This window comes from Sorex fumeus, unplaced genomic scaffold (assembly GCF_029834395.1).
Source record: "Sorex fumeus unplaced genomic scaffold, SorFum_2.1 ptg000072l, whole genome shotgun sequence".
Taxonomy (NCBI): domain Eukaryota; kingdom Metazoa; phylum Chordata; class Mammalia; order Eulipotyphla; family Soricidae; genus Sorex; species Sorex fumeus.
The window spans coordinates 32919875-32941320 of record NW_026606129.1 but is presented as its reverse complement, the minus strand read 5'-3'; the positions used below and the strand labels follow the sequence as shown (position 1 = coordinate 32941320).

At 38.0% G+C, this 21446-nt stretch overlaps 1 protein-coding gene across 8 annotated transcripts in view; it reads right to left on the bottom strand.

Annotated features, from left to right (window-relative positions):
• The window catches only part of RBMS3 (RNA binding motif single stranded interacting protein 3), an 834518-nt gene that overhangs the window by 129642 nt on the left and 683430 nt on the right, over positions 1 to 21446 (bottom strand). For all 8 annotated transcript variants that reach the window (XM_056129462.1, XM_056129467.1, XM_056129468.1 and 5 more), the window contains exon 8: positions 8659 to 8705. In XM_056129462.1, the coding sequence (XP_055985437.1) occupies positions 8659 to 8705 (47 nt within the window). The remainder of the gene's footprint in view (positions 1 to 8658; positions 8706 to 21446) is intronic.

Below are 21446 nucleotides of genomic sequence, written 5' to 3'. Positions count from 1 at the left end.
CACTGTCACTGTCCTCCTGTTGCTCATTGATTTGCTTGAGTGGGCCCAGTAACATCTCCATTGTGACACTTGTTACTGTATTTGGCATATCGAATTTGTCACGGGTAGCTTGCCAGGCTTTGCTGAGCAGACGAGATACTCTGGGTAGCTTGCTGGGCTCTCCGAGAGGAGCGGAGAAATCGAACCTGGGTTGGCCAGGTCGATCGAGTGCAAGGCAAACACCTTACCCGCTGTGCTATCGCTCCAACTCCTTTTAAATAATAATTTACCTAAATGCAAATGAATTTATTCACCGTGGTGTTAACAAAATGTTCCCTATTAACTGGAAGTCTAGCTTTGGAAGCATTTTTTCCAACTTAATGTTGTATTAATGTGGAGATTATAAAATTCAGAGTATTTAAGTCTTTACATAGTTTGAGTTACTAGCTAGGACTCAGCACATATTCCATTGTGACACACAGGCAATCCCATGGATTAGTAATGATCATAAAATGATCATATTCTTCAGCTATAACATGTGACATCTCCAAGAGGAAGTGATAGCACAGCGGTAGGGCATTTGCTTTACACGCAGCCAACATGGCCAACCCGAGTTCGATTCTTCCGCCCCTCTCGGAGAGCCCAGCAAGCTACCGAGAGTATCTTGCCCGCACGGCAGAGCCTAGCAAGCTCCCCATGACGTATTCGATATGCCAAACACAGTAACAACAAAGTCTCCAATGGAGACGTTACTGGGCCCACTCGAGCAAATCGATGATCAACGGGTGGGCCTTTACTTTACTTTACTAGTGATCCATCAGAAAGCCTTCCTATGCCTGCAATAATATGCAACTGTCTCTCAGTTATAGTCCTGCTACCAATTTTTTTTTCTTTACAAAACAATACAAAAACTTAAATAGTGAAAGTCTCAACCCCATTTCTTACGGCAGCTATGTGGGCATTTCTCAGAGAATTCGTGATTCATTCTTATGTACTTAGAAATGCTACATATTTCTCTGTGTGTGTGTGTGTGTATAATTACTTTGTGTCAGCACAATATTCTTTGCGTCATATTTCTTACAAGAATTGTGTGCTTTCCATTATGATATGAAAACTTTCTTTTCTGAATTTATATCAGCAAACTTATTAAAAATTATGAAACATCTCAAAAGAAACAGTTTGTTGAAATAAATTGAGTCAGCACTAAATAATACAGAATAATGAATGGATATAGTTGCATCTATGTCTTTGGAAGCCATGTAAAACAGGACCATTTTCTTCTTTGCTACAATATTTCTCTGTTCACTTACTGCTGAGTTAGGTTTGACTACTAAACTGTAAACAATGGAACAATTAGGGAATTGCTATTTTTATACTGGATTTTTTACATTAAATCCCTATTGTAGCACAGTCCTGTTGTTCATCAATTTGCTCCAGTGGGCACTAGTAATGTCTCCATTGTGAGACTTGTTGTTACTGTTTTTGGCATATCCATACATCACATGTAGTTTTCCAGGCTCTGCAGAGCAGGCAGGATACTCTCCATTTCTTGCCGGGCTCTCGAAGAGGGACGGAGGAATTGAACCCAGGTGAGCCGCATGCAAGGTAAATGCCCTACCTGCGGTGCTATCGTTGCAGCCTGAAAATGGTCAGAAAGCAGTGCGTGGCCACAAGGTCAATCTAAAATCAACCTGCAGCAAATCCCTACTATACTGAGTGAATTATCTATATCAGTTTCTAGGTAAGGGCAGAAGCTCAACAGTAGAACATTTGAATTGTCTATGTAAAACCCTAGGTAAAAATCTTGAGTGTTAAAAAAAATTAGCTTTTACACCTCTAAGAGGTACATGTTAGTGTTAGTTCAAGGGAGAGTATGTGGAGAAAGTATGTGTGACTATTTCAACGTATTACATTAGATAGTAGTGGTTGTTCTGATACTTTCCTGTTATTCAAATGACACCATGTAGGAGAAAAAAAGCCAAAAGTTGAATAAAACATTTTTAAAAACACAACCAGTACATGAACATATATTTTGAGTCAGATCAATTGTACAGGGAAAAGATGTTGGCTTGCACACAGGAGACCCAGGTTTAATCCTTGGCACAACATATGGTACCCCAAACTGCACCAGAAGTGATCCTTGAGTGCAGGGCCAGGAGTAGCCCTGAGCATCAAGAGGCATGAACCCACCCAAAACAAAAAGAAAATAAGAGGATCAAAAATAAGAGGAATTACCTAGAGGTTACTTATTTCTTTTCATTTCATTAATATACAATATTTATATTTTTATGAGCATTCATATTCAAGAATACATTGTACAGGATAGGCTTCCTTTTTTCCTTACACAATCTTATCAAGATATACTATGACTATCATCTCCATTTCAGAGAGTGAAATTAAAATATAAACAATCTGCCCACATCGGGTGAATAACAATCTGGATGCAATTAAAAATCGGTGCTCTTAAGTATTATTAATACTATTTTATCTCTTATGACTTATTGTGTACCTAGATTTCCTGATATAATTTAAAAGTTATCTTTAAATGAGAGCAGAACTTTTTTTTTTTAAAGGGGTGGAGTGTTGGGCTAGAGCAATAGCACAGCGGGTAGGGCATTTGCCTTGCACACGGCCAGCCTGGGTTCGATTCCCAGCATCCCATATGGTCCCCCAAGCAGAGCCAGGAGTGATTCCTGAGTGCAGAGCAAGGAATAACCCCTGAGCATCGGCTGGTTATGACCCACCAAAAAAAAAAAAAAAAAGAAAGAAAGAAAAAGAAAAAAAAAGGGTGGCGTGTCAAGGAATATTACCATGTCTGAACATGAAACAGTGGATTCCTTGAGTAACAAGATAAAAGTACAGAGTAGCATGGAAAATTATGAAAAGCACAAAAGATTCATTATACTTGAAGAAAATAAATCATGGATTTCTTTTTGTCTCTTTCATGGTAGATTTGTTCTATAATTAGTAATGTCCACCTAACACTTTGAACCTGGAAGGTAGATGATTTCTAGGATTATAATTTGGCTTTTTTCCTTTTTTAATGTAGGAGTACTGCTATTTATTCAGCCACTGATTAGGCTGATTGAATTGTGCATGAACTCCGCCTTCCTTTTTTCCCCCACTTTTTATAATTTTACTTATTGAATCACCGTAAGAGCAGTTACAAAGCTTTCGAGTTTAAGTCTTGGTCATACAATGAAACACCTGTACCTTCACCAGTGCCCACTATTCACCACCAAAATCCCCAGTATATCCCCTCCCATACCCTCCCCTTACCTATGGGGCAGATGATTTACAATTACTCTCTCTGTACTTTGATTACACTCAACATTTTGACACCACACCCACCATTATTATTTGGGATTTTACCCCAACACTCAGATCTGCTGAAAAGGCAACAGTAGACAATTTGTTTTCTATTACTGGTTATGAATAACATATGATGCTGTGTGGCTACAGTAGTGGCTGCGCGATTTTGAAATTCCGAAATTTCAACAATTAAATCTAGAGGGATTTCTTGCCAAAACCTGCTAGGTTCTGAGATTTGTTCCTGAGTCTCTAGGATCATGGCCATTAAATTAAGCAGCTTGATCAGGAGCCAGAGAGGCCATTTGTGAGTGGTGACTCACAGTCTCGTTGGGATGGGGAGGAAAGGGCCGGCTCCACCCCCATCCCGTGAGGCCCCGCATGTCTCATCACTGAGGACCCAAATCTGACTGCCCAATGGCCTCTGGCGGATAGCGGCCACTGAGCCATCAAGGGGGAACAGGCAGAGGGACAGCACCCTTTCCCCTCTGGGTTGGCTCGGCGACAGTAACCTACTGTGGGGTCCGGACACATTTCTGCCAAAAGGTGCTGGGTTTCAAGATTTGTTTCTGAGTCTCTGGGATTATAGCCATTAAGCAACTTGATGAGGAGCCAGAGAAGCCATTCGTGGGTGGCAACTCGGGGTCTCATTGGGATATAATTTGGCTTTTAAAATATTCAAATATCAATAAGAAAACAGCTTGAGAAGAAGTAACTAAGAGGTAGGTAGACACTAAGTAAAGATAGATGGTGATGACTTAAATAACTTAAAAATTATCAGGATAAGAGCTGGTCTTAAAGATCTTTCACTTCATGAAGAATGTTGAAAAAGAGATCCCAGAGAAATCAAGTTTCTATAATGAATGACTCTTAGCACGAACTATTTCAAAGGGAAAGTAATTTGTTGTTAGTTTTTATTTGGATTTTTGATCTGTATTATGAAAATGTGTAGGATAAAGACCTTAATTATCTATATACAAAGATAATTGTAATTCATTAAAAAAAGAACAAAAAGCAGTGAAAACCACCATTGCTAGTGTTTAGGATCTTTTATATAATTGAAGTGTAGACTTTGTAGTTTTCTGTTTCTAAATTCAAGAGAGAAGGATGAGTTCAAGGAGAAAGACGACAGAGTAAAGGAGAAAAAAAAGATTGAATCCTGGGAAATACTTGCAAAAGAGGGCAAAAATGGAATCTGGTTAATTAACTGTATGAATTCTAAGACTGGTACGTGACAAGGATCTTAGAAGGATGGAACTGAGAAATTCAATGGATAAGACCTTTAAAAAAAGGTGTAAGTGGCTAAACAAAATGTCAAATGAGGAGGACTTCAAATAATGAAAAATCTAAAAATATGTCTGCTATTACTGACATATACAAAGATTACTGAGGAGTCAATAAGGAAATTTCCAGTAAAACGAGATAGAACTTCCTATTTTAATATGCTTAATTACATAAGAATACTAGAAAGAAGTATGCATAGACGATAAAAGTTTGTTACCAATGAAAATAATGCTAACAAAATTTGATGACTGAAAATGATCTCATTGGAGAAAAGGATTGTTTGTTTTTTATTGGCTTTATAGATGGGAGAGCTGAGAATATTACAAATTTAAAAAAATATTCAGCAAATAATAGGCTGTTGTGAAAAGGACTGCAGGACTTCTTGATGAAATACATTTCTCTCACATACACAGATAGATAAAATCAAGAACTTGTTGGGCATAAGCTTGACAACTTAACCAAAATTGAGTTACATGGAAAATATTTATAGCACTCAAGATCTAAGGAGACAATGAAAGAAGATGAACCAGTCTCACGTGTGCTCAAACAATTTTAAAAAATACCTTGTAAGACATAATGTTATGTGCTAATGTAAGACATAGATGAAGTCACAACTCAGAGAGACAATTTCATGGTTGTTAATGCCTTTAATATGGAAGCACCCAAAATCCATTTTTGGTTTACTCAGATTGGGGCCTGAAGTTCCATTTTTCCCTTGTATTTGTAAATAATCATGTTGATTACTTGGAAAAGTACATCTTTAGAAATAAATTCAGGTTTAATTTTTGTACTTCAAAGTTAACTGCAATTTTATTTATAATAATCAAGGTATGAGAATAACCTAAGTGTCCAGAGATAAACAGATTTAAAAATAGGGGTGGGAGTGCACATATGAACTCCAGAGAATATTGTATATATTTTATTTCAACACACAAAAACAATATAATATTATTCAGCCTTCAAAAAATGGGGAATCCTGCCATTTGCCTTACGTGGGTGAACTTGAAGGACATTAAGAGTAAGTAGACAATGAAAAGCAGATACCATAAGATCTTACATATAACATTAAAAAAAAAGTAAGTCAACTTATAAAAACAGAAAGTAGAAAGGCCATTAGCAGTAGCTAGAGGGTAGGTAAAAGTTGAGATAATGACTAAAATTAATAACTTTTCCATTAAAAAGTCAACTCTGCAGAAATGATAATGCCAAGGAAAAAGAGGAGAGGGTGGTATGTAGGCTGACTGGCCAAAACACAAGGGCATTGGTCAAGGATCTTGGACAAGAAATTTAGATTTTTAAGTTATGTATTGAAGAGATACTAATCGAAATATGGATTAAGAAGGAACTATTATCTCACTCCAATTCAGGCATAGGTCACCATTTAATCTCCAATTTTCTTGACATAGAGCCTTGAGCAAAACATATTATAACAATTTGAAATATCTATAGATAGATAGATAGATAGATAGATAGATAGATAGATAGATAGATATAACAGATAGGCACACATACATGTACATACATAGAGACATATATGCATATACAAACATTAACATTTGCTGAATCTAATTAGTGAGTATAAAAGTAATCATTCAATGTTTCTATTTTCCTGCATCTTTAAATTCCTAATTGCAATTATAAGACATTTTTAGATGTATTTAATTCTGAAATCATGTATCATTAAATAACAAAGGAAATTTATTTGGTACATAGTATACATTAAAAAAGAACATTTCCTTTTGTTAGAACATTATTTTCAGCACTATTATATGAGATTATAATGGCTAATTTTTCACTTCTTGAGTAAACTTCTTCATCTTCCAGCAGCACAATAGGATTTTAGAGGACATTTTCCTCATATCATTACTATTTTCTGCCCATTAAGTATAGAGTGCCTTGTAGGCAAAAGTAAATTCTTATTAGATAGATGCTTAATTTTCTCTCCTAGAAGATTTCCATCAATGGGGCACAAATGACTAGATTTCTATGATAGTCTAAAAGCTACTTTTAATCTTTTCTACAGAGGTAAATGAGCTTCTTTAGGGCAAAGGGTTTGCATCTTACAATATTTTTCAAATTTATACAATACAGCACTAGACTTGGCAGACTCTTTGTATGTTTAATGATGACTGAATAAATGACTGCCTACATGAATAAGAATTCATGAGAATAAGAGATAACGATTCAAACACTTCAATAAATTTTCCTTAAAGCATCTGACTAGATAGAAAATGGAGTTTAAGTTCTTCTGTTCTAAATCCATGTTGATCCCAAATGAGAAATTTATTTTGAGTAATTATTTAATGACATTAAGAGACAGCTTAGAGTCAGGGAAAAATCCAAAGAAAAAGATCTATTAAAACAAAAATAAGCAACCAACCAGAGAATAATTAGTGTCCACCGCAGAACAGCCAAAATAAAGACTGAATACTGCTTTGTTTTGTTTGGGGGCCACATCTGGTAATGCTCAGAGCTTCTCCTAGTTCTGTGTCAGGGATCTCTTTTGGATGGGCTCGAGTTTCAGGGATCAAAACGGGGTCAGCCACGTGCAAGGCAAGTGCCTTACTCACTGTACTATCTTCCCAGCCCCACAGAACAAATATTGCAAAGTGAGAAGCAACTGGCCCCCTGGCACCGTGTAATCCCATCAGCGGCCAAGACTCAGAGACTATAAAAACTAGCTCCCGGAGGAGAACAGTGCAGTCTCCTGGCCCCGCGCCTGGCTATTCCTCGCCGGGGCCCCTTGGAGGGGAACGGGTTGAGCTATCCTTCCCGCCCTGACCAGGGTGCCGGCAGCCGAAGACCTCCAGGACCAGCCACCACCATGCTGAGACTACTCTCCACACACCTGAAGGTACCGGCAGAGGGACAAAGCCACATGGGTTCCGGGGCCGAGATCTCCAAGCCTACTCGGATTGGAGTCGAGCATCCTCCACCCAGATCCTCCAAATTCCAGTAGGCGGGGGTCACACCCACTAGCTGGCCCCCTGGCGCCATGTAATCCCATCAGCGGCCAGGACTCAGAGACTATAAAAACCAGCTCCCAGAACCGCGCGGCCGCATTTGCGGCCACGTGACATCTTATTATAACATCTCATTCCTACTTTGACAAACTGGCAGGCTACCGAATGTAGCCTGCCTACATGGCAGAGTCTGGCAAACTCCCCGTGGAGTACCCAATATGCCAAATACCAGTAACAATGATGGGTCTCATTCTCCTAAAGGGCCTTGAATATAATCTCAGGGCTAGGATGAAGGAGACGTTACTGGGGCCTGCTCGAGGCAATCGACGAATAACAGGATGATTTGTGATTTGTGATTTGTGAGAAGCAAGCATATTAGGAATTACAGTTTATGTAGAGACCATATTTTGCCATTTAAATCCTGTTTAACAGAAAAGAAATTTAGACTTTGTGACTTGTTTCAAGAAGTTACAAATTTAAGATACTTATTAAAATGAAGAGTAATGACACAAAAACCAAGTCAGGAATGAATTCTATTCATTCCATCTCCTGAGCAACAGAAACAAATAGTAAATACATTTTTGTATAGAAATAAATTTAAAAAATGCTGAAACTATTGAAAGCAAATCTCTAGTATTATGATTTATTAGAGGGCAACGCTTTGTTCCTAGAGGCATACAGGTGCTTCTGAGTGTAGCTTTTTCATATTTTCTCTTTGTATTATATTACTTTCTCTTGCTCAAATAGAATGAGAAAGAGAAAGAGGAGGGGAAGAGGAGGTTCAAGAAAGGGAAGAGAAAGAGGAGAAGAAAGAGAAGGAGTAATAGGGGAGAAGAATAGCCAAAAAAGATGAAAAAGGAGAGGGGAAGGGGAAGAGAGAAAAGTGACATACAAAAAAGCTCATTGTGGGCAGAGATGTAAGAATAGTAACATGGGACATGCTGTTAGGGCAAAGGCACTCACAGGAGAGAAATAGGAAGATGGTGAGAAGTGTTTGGTTTAACTTTTCTGTTTACATATTTAAAGTAAAGACAAACATATTTGAGCATTTTTTCTCCCATGGCAATTTCAGAGATCAAAGATATCTTTAGCATTAAAAATAGGGAAAAGATGGTCTACTTACCCATTCTGAATGGCAGCACTGGGGTCATAGGTCAGGGCCATGCCAGCCTGCATATAATGAAAAAGGAGAAAAAAATCTTAATTTTTTTTATTGTGATGCCCTAAACATTCAGTCAGTCCATAAAGACTTTGACTCGTGCTTTCAAAATTAAGTTTACTTTCTCCTAGCTATTTTTCCACCCTTACTGCCAAGACTAGCATTTTTACTACCCACACACCAGGTTCTACCAGTGAGTTAAGGAGTTTATGTTATATATTCAGACAAACCACGGAACAATGCAGCTTGGATCACTTCCATTTCTACTTTGTAAACCATCTAACCATCTGCTATCTAATCTAGTATTCTTCTAATTCCCTGCAAGTGTCAAAAGCACCTTTATTGTGGCATGAATTCATGGCAAAGAAAAAGTAAAAATGAATCCTGTGGTCAGGAAAAAAATAAAATCTATTTTAAATGCATTTGACTTTTTGGAACAAAATGTTCAAAAATATTTTAAAAATAGATTGCATGCTAAGGGGTATGTGCCTTATGAGTCACAGAACACTTATTTGATAAGACATTGTTGTACCTGTCAAACTAACAGTGATAGAAAGGGAGATCCTTGACAGAGCTAGGGATTCCAGACCTGTAGCAAAGAAGGAGGTGGTTTGTTCTTTTCTAATCCTAAAATCACCTTTAATCAATTCCATTCTGTAACTGGCAATGTTATCAGAAAAGCATATATCCATTGAGATATTTCATTGCCAACCTAGTTTCTTCTTTCCAACACATCATCAATTTGATCCTCACAACAACCTTCGGAAGTAGTTTGAAGAAATATTTTTCTCCACTTTATGAAGAGACTGAAGCCTAAACAGGTCAAGTGACTTTGCTCAAGGTCAAACATTTGATGGCAGAACTAGATTCTAACCCATGGTTTCCCAACCACCACTCTGCTATGACACTGATTTAGAATTATCTTGAAAAATGGAGGGTGAAAGGGGGACTTCTTTGGGCTTGGATTGGTACACCACCCTTTGTTTCATGTTAGCCAGCCTGTTTAACTAGCGAACAGAAACAAAACATAGCACAAAATTAAGACTAACAAATTATCTTTTGGTTGGATGTTTTTCTTCTTTAATATTTTAAAGGGAATGTGACTAGTGTCAATTATTGGTTTTGATGAGATGGCATAGAAAGCTGGGAGAAATGGAGAGTGTATAGGGTCTCAACATACATATCTTTTTTACTTCTCTGTAAACCTAAAATTATTTCAAAATTAAAACTTAGAAAATAAAAGTGACTGACTTCTGAGGTCTATTGTAGAATTTTAAAATATTTAAAAGTTGAAAGAAAAGATAAAAGAAGCTTTTGTGTGCATGAGTACTTTTTATAATGGATAAAGGTGGTTTTCTTGTTGGGTTGGTTGAACTCTGTAGACTTAGCACATAAATGAAATTAAAAAAATCTCAAGCTTCCTATCTTAAAGCTTAAAGTGCAGAATGTCTTTACATTTAATCTTCAATTGTATTATGCTCCCTAAGTTATCATTTTAAAATTGGTATAAGGAACAAAGTGTAGATTCATATATGATTAAGATTAGTGTGCAGGAAGCATACATTACTTGAAAGAAAGTTTGCAAACAAAGTGAGATAACTAATCACTGGCTTATAGAGGGGTACTAAGAATATGTTCAAGGGTACTGCATCTCACTCACATTACAGAAATAAACACTGATAGTGGGAAGCTGAGGAGCTAGGAGTTGAAATGAGAATAAAAGAACAGAATGATGGCAGATTTTTGGCTCAGACCTTGGGAGAGAAGGCAGTGTTGTCAAAATAGGTAGAGGTCCTATATCTAAGTTCTTTCAGAGGATATGAATGTCTGCAGAAAGATTAACCAAGACTGAAGCTTCCCAAAATGGAGCTCTCCAGGGCTGAGCTGAATGAATCTCTTGGGTCCTGCGTACCAGAAAGGGAAACTGTAAAAGCAGTGATTTGGGATGAGATGGACCTTTGAGACTCACTAAGTATCTCTCCTTTAATTTATCTTGAATGCTATAGCAGAGGCAAAATGCATAAGGTTAGAACTTTATATTCACTTGAGATAGCATTAGTTCCCAAGACTTAATTTGATAATCATTTTTAGCCACTTAACCACCTCAAATAGTTAAAGTCTTAGGGGCTTAATAGGAACTCTTTGTTAGTCAATCTCACGTTTTTTTCCTCAAATACATGTTTTGCAATTATGTTCAGAGGCCAATGCTATCTAGCATTTCTTGAATTATAAATTGCCTTAAATATTCTCTTAATATTCTCTCTATATATATTTGTTTTGGAAAATTTAAGAAAATTTTCTCCATGGATTATAGTTAACCAATCAGTTTAAGATACAAACAGAGTAATTACCAACATATACAATCTCTTTGTCAAATACATATTTGATGAATAGAGAGTTTATGTTGAACTCTTCTTCCATCTTAAACCTCCCTCTATCTTTCAGATGCTGGAAAAGAAATGAATAGATAGCAATATGATTGAAAAGAAACAAAATATATTTTGAACTGGGCTTAAGTCTAGCTCTGCCATTTTCTATTAGTGTGACTTTGGGCAAATAATTTAACCTATTTGTGCCTCAATATCCTCAACTGTTACGGTATAGTAATACCTACCTCATCAGATTGTTGTGAAATTTAAATGAGATTACGTTTGTAAAGCGCCCAGCACAGTGCCTGGAGACAAGACACATACATAAATATTATAATACAAAGCAACATGTGTCATATGTGCTTTATGATGGTATGGATGAGGTATACAGGAGATTGACTGGGGATGGTTGGGAAAGGCATGGGAAGGAGTTACAGCTGAAAGATGTTTAGGATTTCTATGGATGGAGATGAGTGGTAAAGGCCTGCAGAGGCAAAAGAAATAATATGAAAAAGGTGTCTAAATTAAAAAAAAAGGGCAAGGTGGGTGATCCACTTGCAGTAGCACATTGGAAGGGAACAGTGGGAAATAATAGGAAGGGAGGCTGGGTCTTGATTATCTGGCTCCTCTTATGAAGCCACTGAATAAGTTTTTTGTTTTGTTTTGTTTTGTTTTTTGCAATCAAAGAGGGATTGGGCAATAAGAAACAGCACGAGTCCCCTGGAATATGAGGGCAAATCAATCCAACGCAATGAGCAACTGGAGTAGGCACTTAGGGACAGGGAGGTGAATATAATCTACGGTGAGATTGTCATTGCAAAGGGTAAGGAATGAATACAAGTTTCACCTACTTCATAATTTTGCCTAGGGGTAGTCCTGCCTCTGAGTACCTTTGGCAAGAGGAAACAACAGGAGATAGTGTCAGGTAACATGCATTTGGAACACTGTGGGTGACACAACAAGGCATGGATTAAACCAATGGTTGTTTGAACTTAACCCAAAGGCTGAGTATCACGCACCATGACTAACACTTGGCTGCACCTGGTTTTCATTTCATGTGTAACAGATTGTTGAGTTATTATTCTAATATGTTAGTAATGTGGATTTTGCATTCAATTTCCTTTTGTTTCTTTTCACAAAGGTAAAAGAAAATTGATTTTACTGCTCTGTCTAGCCACCTTTAGACAAAGTAGAACCATGAAATTATCATTATGTAATTATGAAATTTTATGTTTGCAAACTCCAGAGTCACACAGAAAAGCAAAATAACTTGGAACAAAAGGCATATGTCATAGCCCATATGTAGAAACGTTATATTTAATACTGTTACTCTTTTAAAAAGGCTAGTGAAATTCACAAATATTTCCCATTTTTCAAGTTTATGTTATTTGTGCATTGAAGGCATTTATAATTTATTTAAACAAAAAGAGGCACACTTTTGTCATTTTCCAGCAACAACTGAATTATGGCTTAGAATTTCAACCATAATAAGGTATTCCTAATACTTTTAGACAGCGCAAATACTATTAAAGATAAATATTTTAGAAGTAAATTTAAAAGGGTTTATTGCAGTCACCGTGATGTCAGAATTATTCTGTGTAAAAGAGATTCGTTGGGATACATCAGTTTGATTTAGTAGATAGGTATTTGGCATTTTAAGCTTTAAATAATAGGTTAACTGATAAGATAAAAATTATGGGACTACTGCTTAAAGCCAAAATTAGAAAAAGGGCACTGACACTTCAGAAAGCTCTTTGAGATAGTAATGCTTGGTTTTATCTGAGAAGCAGAGGACTGTTGACTAAACCAAAGTCAATCAAATGATGGAATGTTAAAACTGTGATGTCTTGGATTCTGGTAGATAGCACAGAGGACTGAGCACCAGCTTTGCATGCCTAAGTCCTAGATTGAATCCTTCTGGATTTGGTTGGTTCCTTAAGCACCAGGGTATGGTTCATGGTGGGGGTGAGGTGAGAGGGGGTGGGGATGGGAAGGCGGATTTTGGCCTACTAAACCACTTTGAAATAATTGTTTTATTTTATAAAAGTGAAAAGAATGAGGCAGTAAGCCTCATGGAATAAATTCCTACTAAAAATTATAAAATTACAATTAACAGGTTAATCTACCATTTCTTTTTCTATATTCTACTCTGAGAATGACAAAATTAAATTAGAAGTTAAATTACAAATGATCACAAGGTTTTCCCTACCTTCTACAGTAAATTCTAAAGCCATATTTTATTATCACTGTAGTAGCACTGTCCTCCCGTTGTTCATTGATTTGCTCGAGCGGGCCCAGTAACGTTTCCGTTGTGAGACTTGTTGTTACTGTGGTTGGCATATCGAATACGTCATGGGTAGCTTGCCAGGATTTGCCATGTGGGCGAGATACTCTCGGTAGCTTGCCTGGTGCTTCGAGAGAGGCAGAGGAATCGAACCTGGGCAGACCAGGTCGGCCACATGCAAGGCAAATGCCTTACCCACTGTGCTATTGCTCTAGCCCTATATTTTATTAAATATGTGCTAAATATTGATAATTTTAGTGAACATTTTGTACTAACATCGAGGAATTTAGAAAGCCAAAGAAAAAAAGAATATATATTCTCTGAATGTTATATTTAGGGAGCTTAGTTCTTGCAATGGGCTGGAGCGATAGCACAGCGGTAGGGAGTTTGCCTTGCACGCAGCCAACATGGCTGACCCGAGTTCGATTCTTCCGCCCCTCTCGGAGAGCCCGGCAAGCTACCGAGAGTATTTTGCCCGCACGGCAGAGCCTGGCAAGCTCCCCATGACGTCTTCGATATGCCAAACACAGTAACAACAAAGTCTCCAATGGAGACGTTACTGGGCCCGCTCAAGCAAATCGACGAACAACGGGAGGGCCTTTGCCTTTTTTACATTTACCTTTAGTTCTTGCAATTAATTTTAAAAATATTTGCAGGGCTGGAGCAATAGTATAATGGTATGACATTTGCCTTACATGGGGCCATCCTAGGTTTGATCCCTGGCATCCCATTTGGTCCCTTGTGCAGTGCTAGGAGTAATTCCCGAGTTCAAAGCTAGGAGTAAACCCTGATCACGAGGTGTGATCCAAAAAGACAAAAAAAATTTTTTTACATTGGTTAGCTGGTTATAGCTAAAAAGACAGAAGTAAAATGTAATAATTTAAAAGATAATATAGAGATAAAGGTTTGAAAATTATAGTTATAAATATTTAGGTATTACCATTGTCCTGAAACATCACCTAACTTCATTTTTATACATTATTATTTCTTTATAGCAAAAAAAAATGTTTTGGGAAAATAAGTCATAATATTAAATCATGCATGTAATAAACATCAAGAAATAAAATTTAAACAATTTCTGACTAGAAATAAAAATAACGTCAATGATTTCAAATGTCAAAATACTATGACTATATAACTATCATAATGTTTTGCTTTCATTTTATGTAACATTTGAAGTAATATATAATGAGAATGGCTTTTATAATGGGGGAAAACTATTATTAAGCAAAGTATATTCCATCCTCTATGACTTTATTTAAAATACTAATATGGGGAAGGAAGCATAATTTGCAAATGTAGTATAGTTTCTATGCATGATTCAGACCAGTCTGAAAACATTAAAAAGCTTTGCCTGCTTGGTAGGATAAAGAAGTGAGATGAAATTTGGATTACTAAAATAATATGGGTCAATTTGAGAATGGGCATGAAGAAAAAAATGAAGTCAGAAAACTTAAAAATTTGTGGAACGAGAGCAAGAATACAGTGAGTAGGACATTTGCTTTGTATGAGGACGAGCCAGTTTTGATCCCTGGTATGCCATATGGTTCCCTGAGCCCATCATGAGTGATCCCTGAGTGTAGAGCTAGGTGTAAGCCCTGAGCATCACCAGGTATGCCCTATCTCTCAAAAAATTATATAGGGATTCAATATAGTATTTATAGTAGTAAAATTGTGTAAAAGTTCATGGAACAAAGTGCCCGTATTGGCCTACAGATGAAGAATTTCACTTGTGATAATGAAATGTGGATATCAAGAATTATGAGCCAATAAAAATCAGCAGAAAACTACAAGGCCATCAATAGTGAGTAAACCTTTTGGCCAATAAAGAGTTTTAAATCTTTGATAGGGATGATCCTAAGCAACATTGTGTTTGGGGCAAATTGAAGGCAAGTTATTTGAGCACTTACTGAAAGAGGTGAGATAATGAACTACAGTCATTCCCAAGAATTTTCCAAAATAAAATAATACAAACAGGCCACTTCCAAAGAGAGTCATCCATGTTTGCCTCCTCTGGCATGTTAAGCCTAGCCTAACAGCAATAACAATTTTAGCATCTTGCTGGGAGACGGATTGTGGTGGTGGTGGTGGTGTGTGTGCGGGGGGGGGGGGGGGGGGATGCTGACGGTGATGTGATATTAAATTAATCAATCAATATAAGTTTCCCAAATGAACACCTGTGAATTCATTTCCATGACCTCCCTGCATTCCCCTGAGAAAAGATGGCTTTACCAGCAATAACATTTTCTCTTGCTAATAACCTTGTTCTATCATCTTTCCTGATGTTTGCACTTGCATATAAACTTTCCATTTTGTGTTAACTTACCTAAGCAGTCTTAACTTGTGTAATGCTATACAGATGTTTCCCAACTCATGAGCTGGTTCAGAAGGTCAATTTCCTCTCTAAACTTGTGAATTTGGGTTTCTAACAGTTGTTGGTTTTTCCATGAAATGATCTAGCACAGTCAGGTGACTTCAGTGAAATTTATATTTGAAATGGAATATGAATGTATTATGTTTTTCCTTATTTTATTTGTAAAATTTCCTTTTTAATGTTTACACAAGTAACAGGGAATATCAATCAGTGGTAGTTTAATGTTTCATGCATAAAATCCCTGAGTTTAAATGCTCAGCAACAAAACAAACAAATAGTATGCCTCTCAAAACCAAAAAATATCGGAGTCTGGAGACATAGTATAGCGGGCAGGGCATCTGCATTGCACACAGCTGACCTGGGTTCAATCTCCCAAGCACAGCCAGGAGTAACCCCTGAGCATCACTGGGTGTGACCTAAAAAGCAAAGAAAAAAACACACAAAAAATTTTTTTCAACTGAATGCAAATGAACTTCTAGGTAAAATATTTTAGACTTTGTTAGTAAAGTTGTGGGCTGGAGAGATAGCACAGCAGTAGGGCGTTTGCCTTGCATGTGGCTGACCCAGCTGAGCCAGGTTCAATTCCTCTGCCCCTCTAGGAGAGCCCGGCAAGCTGCCGAGAATATCTAGCCCACACAGCAAAGCCTGGCAAGCTACCTGTGGTGTATTTGATATGCCAAACACAGTAACAACAAGTCTTAAAATGGAGACATTACTGGGCCCGCTCGAGCAAATCAATGAACAAGAAGAGAACAGTGCTACAATGCTATAGTAAAGTTAGTGGTAAACAGATTATCAAAGCTCTTTACTACCACAGCAAATAGCTAGAGTACCTGATCTCACTTAGGAGCAGAAACCTTAAATCAGGAGTGGTTATGAGTAGAGAGGATAATTAGAATCAGTAAAAAAAATCCTGGAAGTGCCTTTTCTGAAATGTTTGACTAAGAGTGGGAGGAAAAAAGAAAAAAATTGACATGTCAAGGTCTTTTAGACATCAGGCAAGTAAAATTTAGGGTACTCATTCATTCTTTAGGTGAAGTTCACATCCCAAAGGATATCCCCAAAGTCTTTTCAGAAGAGGAAGCAGATTGCTTTTCCTTCCACTTGGGTAGCAGCCTCCACACTCTTTTGTAGGTCCACATCTACACCCTGTGCCCATAATTCCACTTGTCACTGCTTGTACCTCAATTATGTGGCTGCTTATGCATAGAGACAGCTCTACTCATCACACCTCACATTACCACACATATTGTGCCTGTGTGAACCCTCATACTTGTGGGTAATTCTGGTTGCTACTGAAGAGTTTTCCTATTGCCCCCTTGTCCTTGTTCCATCTACTCATCCCACAGAGAAGCCCTCACTAGGCAGTGGTGGTTTTAAGAATTTGCAGTCAGAGGAGAGATAGGGCCAAGTATGTACTGCAAGTAGATGTATACTAACTATGAAGATTCACCCTTAGAGCTGTCACAAGGGGAAGCTTTACAGAAGCCCAAGAGCTCAATGAGTAAAGATTGTGGCACTGAGAGAAGGCTCAAGCAGTATCTAACTCTCTAACCTCTCAAATAATAACTATAATGATGCCATGATGAGGAAGTTTAATGAGCTAAATGATATGATGGTTCAGATTGCTAATAAGCACAAGAAAGTCTTAGCGCAGGAATGAGAAAGCTAAAATCAGAAGAGACACAACCAAAGTGTATGCAAAGTCATTTTTTTTCAATGCAATGGAATGTCTCAACAGCTGAATAACAGCAGATGAGAACAAAAAAATTTATCTACGAGACTAGTTGCAGGAAGTCACTAGCAAACAACAGAAGATGGAAACAGTCTGAAAAGTACTGAATTGAGAGCACAGACACCACGTATGGGATGACTTCAAGAGAAAAAATATAGGAATCAACAGAGTCCCTAAGGAATAGGAATACAATTCAATATCTTATTAAATTAACCAAAGATAATTTCCTATAGATGAAGGGTTTATGTATCCAGATCCAAGAGACCCAAAAGATTCCAATGGAAATACTCAATTATAAAAATAAGACACATTGTAATCAGAATTACACACAAAGATGCAGAATTTTAAATTTTATTTTAGGCACGATGTTTTAAAATACTGCTAATAACTGAATACTGAAACATATTCCTTAACCTCAATAATCTCACTCAATGCCAATGGCTTGAATTCACCAATCAAGATACACAGACAGACAGTATAGATCATACAACTAAACCAAATTTTGACTGCCTCCAAGAAACACATCTGAACAGTTAGGGTAAACAGAGGCTCAGAGTCAGAGTCAAAGACTAAATCTACAAGCAAATGATTCCCTTAAAAAGACAATGTGAACACACATAGGCTTCAATAAAGACTTCAATTTTAAAAGGTAATAAAGACAGTATGGTAATTTCTTAATGACAAGATGATCAAAACAGGAAAAAGAACTTACACTCAAAATTTATGCACCTAGTGATGGACATTCAAAAATTTGAAATGCTAATAGATAATGGAAACTATTGACAGCAACACAATAGTAATAGGAGATTTTAACTCTCCTTTATCACCACTGGACAGATCACCTAGGCAAAACTCAATAAGCAAACATTAACCCTTGAAAGAAGAAATGGTAAGAGATTGGTCTTGTGAACATATATAGTAGCCTCCATCCTCCAAAACCGGAGTATCTACTGGGGAGATACTCCCCACAATATAAACCAGATGACAATCTCCAATATAAACCAAAGGGCTCATAAAACAATTCTCAAAAAAAAAATCAAGATAGGAGTCATATCAACTATCTTCTCAGACCTTGACACTTTTGAGGGATACGGGGTACTGGGTGGTACTGGGGTTTTCTGACTCAGTACTCTTGAGTCACTCACTCCTTGGGAGTGCACGGGGACCACGGGGAGACAGGAAGGGTGGGAGGGAGGGAAGGAGGGAGGGAGGAAGGGAAGGAGGGAGGGACGGAGGTTGGGAGGGAGAGAGGTTGGGAAGGGAGGGAGGGAGGTAAAAAGGAAGGAAGGGATGGAGGGAGGAAGGGAGGAAAGGAGGGAGGAGAGAAGGAAGGAAGGAAGGAAGGAAGGAAGGAAGGAAGGAAGGAAGGAAGGGAGGGAGGGAGGGAGGAAAGAAGGGAAGGAGTTTGGGAGGGAGTTTGGGTGGGAGGGAGGGAGGGAGGGAGGGAGGGAGGGAGGGAGGGAGGCTGAAAGGGAAGGAGGGAGGCTTAAAGGGAGGAAGGGAGGAAGAAGGGAGGGAGGGAGGAAGGGAGGGAGGTTGGGAGGAAGGGAAAGAAGGGGGGAAGGAAGGAAGAAAGGAGGGAGGGAGGGGGGAAGATGGGAAGGAAGGAGGGAAGGAAGGGAGGGAGGGAGAGAAGGAAGGAAGGGAGGGAGGGAGGGAGGGGGGAAGATGGGAAGGAAGGAGGGAAGGAAGGGAGGGAGGGAGAGAAGGAAGGAAGGGAGGGAGGGAGGGAGGGAGGGAGGGAGGGAGGGAGGGAGGAAGGCCCACAACAAAGTTCCTGAAGTGTGAGGTCATTTAAATGGCAGCAACAGATCTATTCAACAAATTACATGCTGCTTATTCTTTCTGTCATTTGGTGAAGACAGGCAGAGAAGAAAGAGCAAACCCAGCCTAAACCCTCAGCATGTTCCATGGAATCTAACTACAAAGACTCACCTGCCAGAACAGCAAGAATATCAGACAGCCGATGGGGAAAACGTATTGAGTCCCACCAAGCTCAATGAGTGAAAACAATATCACCAATGACATGATAAGCACTGTAGCACTGTAGCTCTACCATTGTTCATGGATTTGCTAGATGGGGCACCAGTAACATCTCGATTGTGAAACTTGTCATTACTGTTTTTTGGCATATTGAATACGCCATGTGGAGCTTGCCAGGCTCTGCCGTCCAGCCGGGATACTCTCAGTAGCTTGCCGGGCTCTCTGAGAGGGGCAGAGGAATCGAACCCAGGTCGGCCATGTGAAAAGCAAACGCCCTACCCACTGTGCTATCGTTCCAGCCTGACATAGTAAGCAGTACCAGTAAATCCTCAATATTTTTAGAGACAACATAATGTGGATGTTAATGAATTCAAAGAAATTATAGCACGGGTAGTCAGCAAAGCACAAGAAAGTACAGCAGTCGAAATGATAAACACCACTACAGTCAGAAATGACCAAAGTGAAGAACATGGTAAGTGATACCAAAAAAGTTAATAGAAGTTGTATATATACAGTATTAATAGAAGCTGAGCAAAAAATCATGGAGCTCCAAGATGAGACAGAGAAAGCTGCTAGAAAATAGCATAATGTTGAATCTAGTTTGAAAAGAAATGAACAGCATACCAGAGAACTATGGAATGAGTTCAAGCTGAATAATCTAAGCATCACTGGAGTCCCTGAAGAACAGGAAGGCAAATGTGATTAAATAATAGTTAAAAAATTCATCAATAAGAATTTCCCAGAATTGAGAATTAGTCACCAAGTTCTAAAAGACCCAAAAATCCCTGCAAAAATAGACCAAACTAGGAAATCTCCAAGATATATTGTACTCAAAATGAAAAAAATCCATGGATAGAAATAAAATACTGATTGCAGCAAGATCAAAAATGGAAGTTACATACTAAAGAAGGCCCTATAAAATGTATAGCAGTTCATTAAATTAAACTCCACAAGCTGGAATAGTATGGAGGGATGCAGTATAAAAACTCAGCAATTGGGACTGGAGCAGTAGTACAGCAGGTATTGCACTTGCCTTGCGTGCAGCCAACCTGGTTATCCCTAGTATCCTGTATGGTTCCCTGAGCACCAGTAGGAGTAATTACTGAGCAGAGAGCCACGTGTAACCTCTAAGCACCACTGGGTGTGACCCCCCCCCAAAAAAACAAAACATAAGTAAATAAAAGAAAAAATCCAACAGCTTCAGCTAGATTATCATTCAGGATTGAAGGAACAATAGTGAAAGAACAGAACAAGAGCTTTATGATAGGCAACAGCTGAGGGAATTCATAGGCCTGAAAACAGTTTTGCAAGAAGTGTTAAAGTAGCTTCTATACTGGAAAAACTTCCCAACATGTGGCATTGAATATGGCATTCTCTATGTGCATATTTTTGTCCTCTACTAAGATTAAGAACGGTCAATTTTTTCCTACTTTGCTAAGGGATTTTATACATTTTCAAGAGTGAATTAATGTCAGATCTATATTGGTTAAAGTCACTTAGCAATCAATCATCACAAATTCACTTTAATTGATTTATTTTTTGATAATTCCATTTGCCTTTCAGTTTTTAATGTTACCTAGAAGCTTTAGCATTCAGCTAAATATTATTGAGGATAATTCTGAGTCCAGTAACAGATTAACATTGTCAGGACAATGCCAACAATCCTAGAATATCTCAGTTGGCTGATGGCTCATTTAATTGATAGTATCCATGAAAACTGAAAAAATAGAACAGTACAACATGGAAATCACCTATTATCCTTTTTCCTTTTTAAATTGCTTGCTTTAATAATCAGTCTGAAATTTATTCTTGTCTCTTAATATATTCTTATCTCTTACCTTAATCTTGCCAGAGGAACATAAATATTGTCATCCTATTATTTGAGAATGGAGATTAGGTAGGAGATAGGAGATCATCATCAATCACATTATATCCAAATTACACTATTACTAAAACTTAAAAGATTTATTTTGTTCCCTTAGAGATCAAGGTTAGTAAATATTGGGT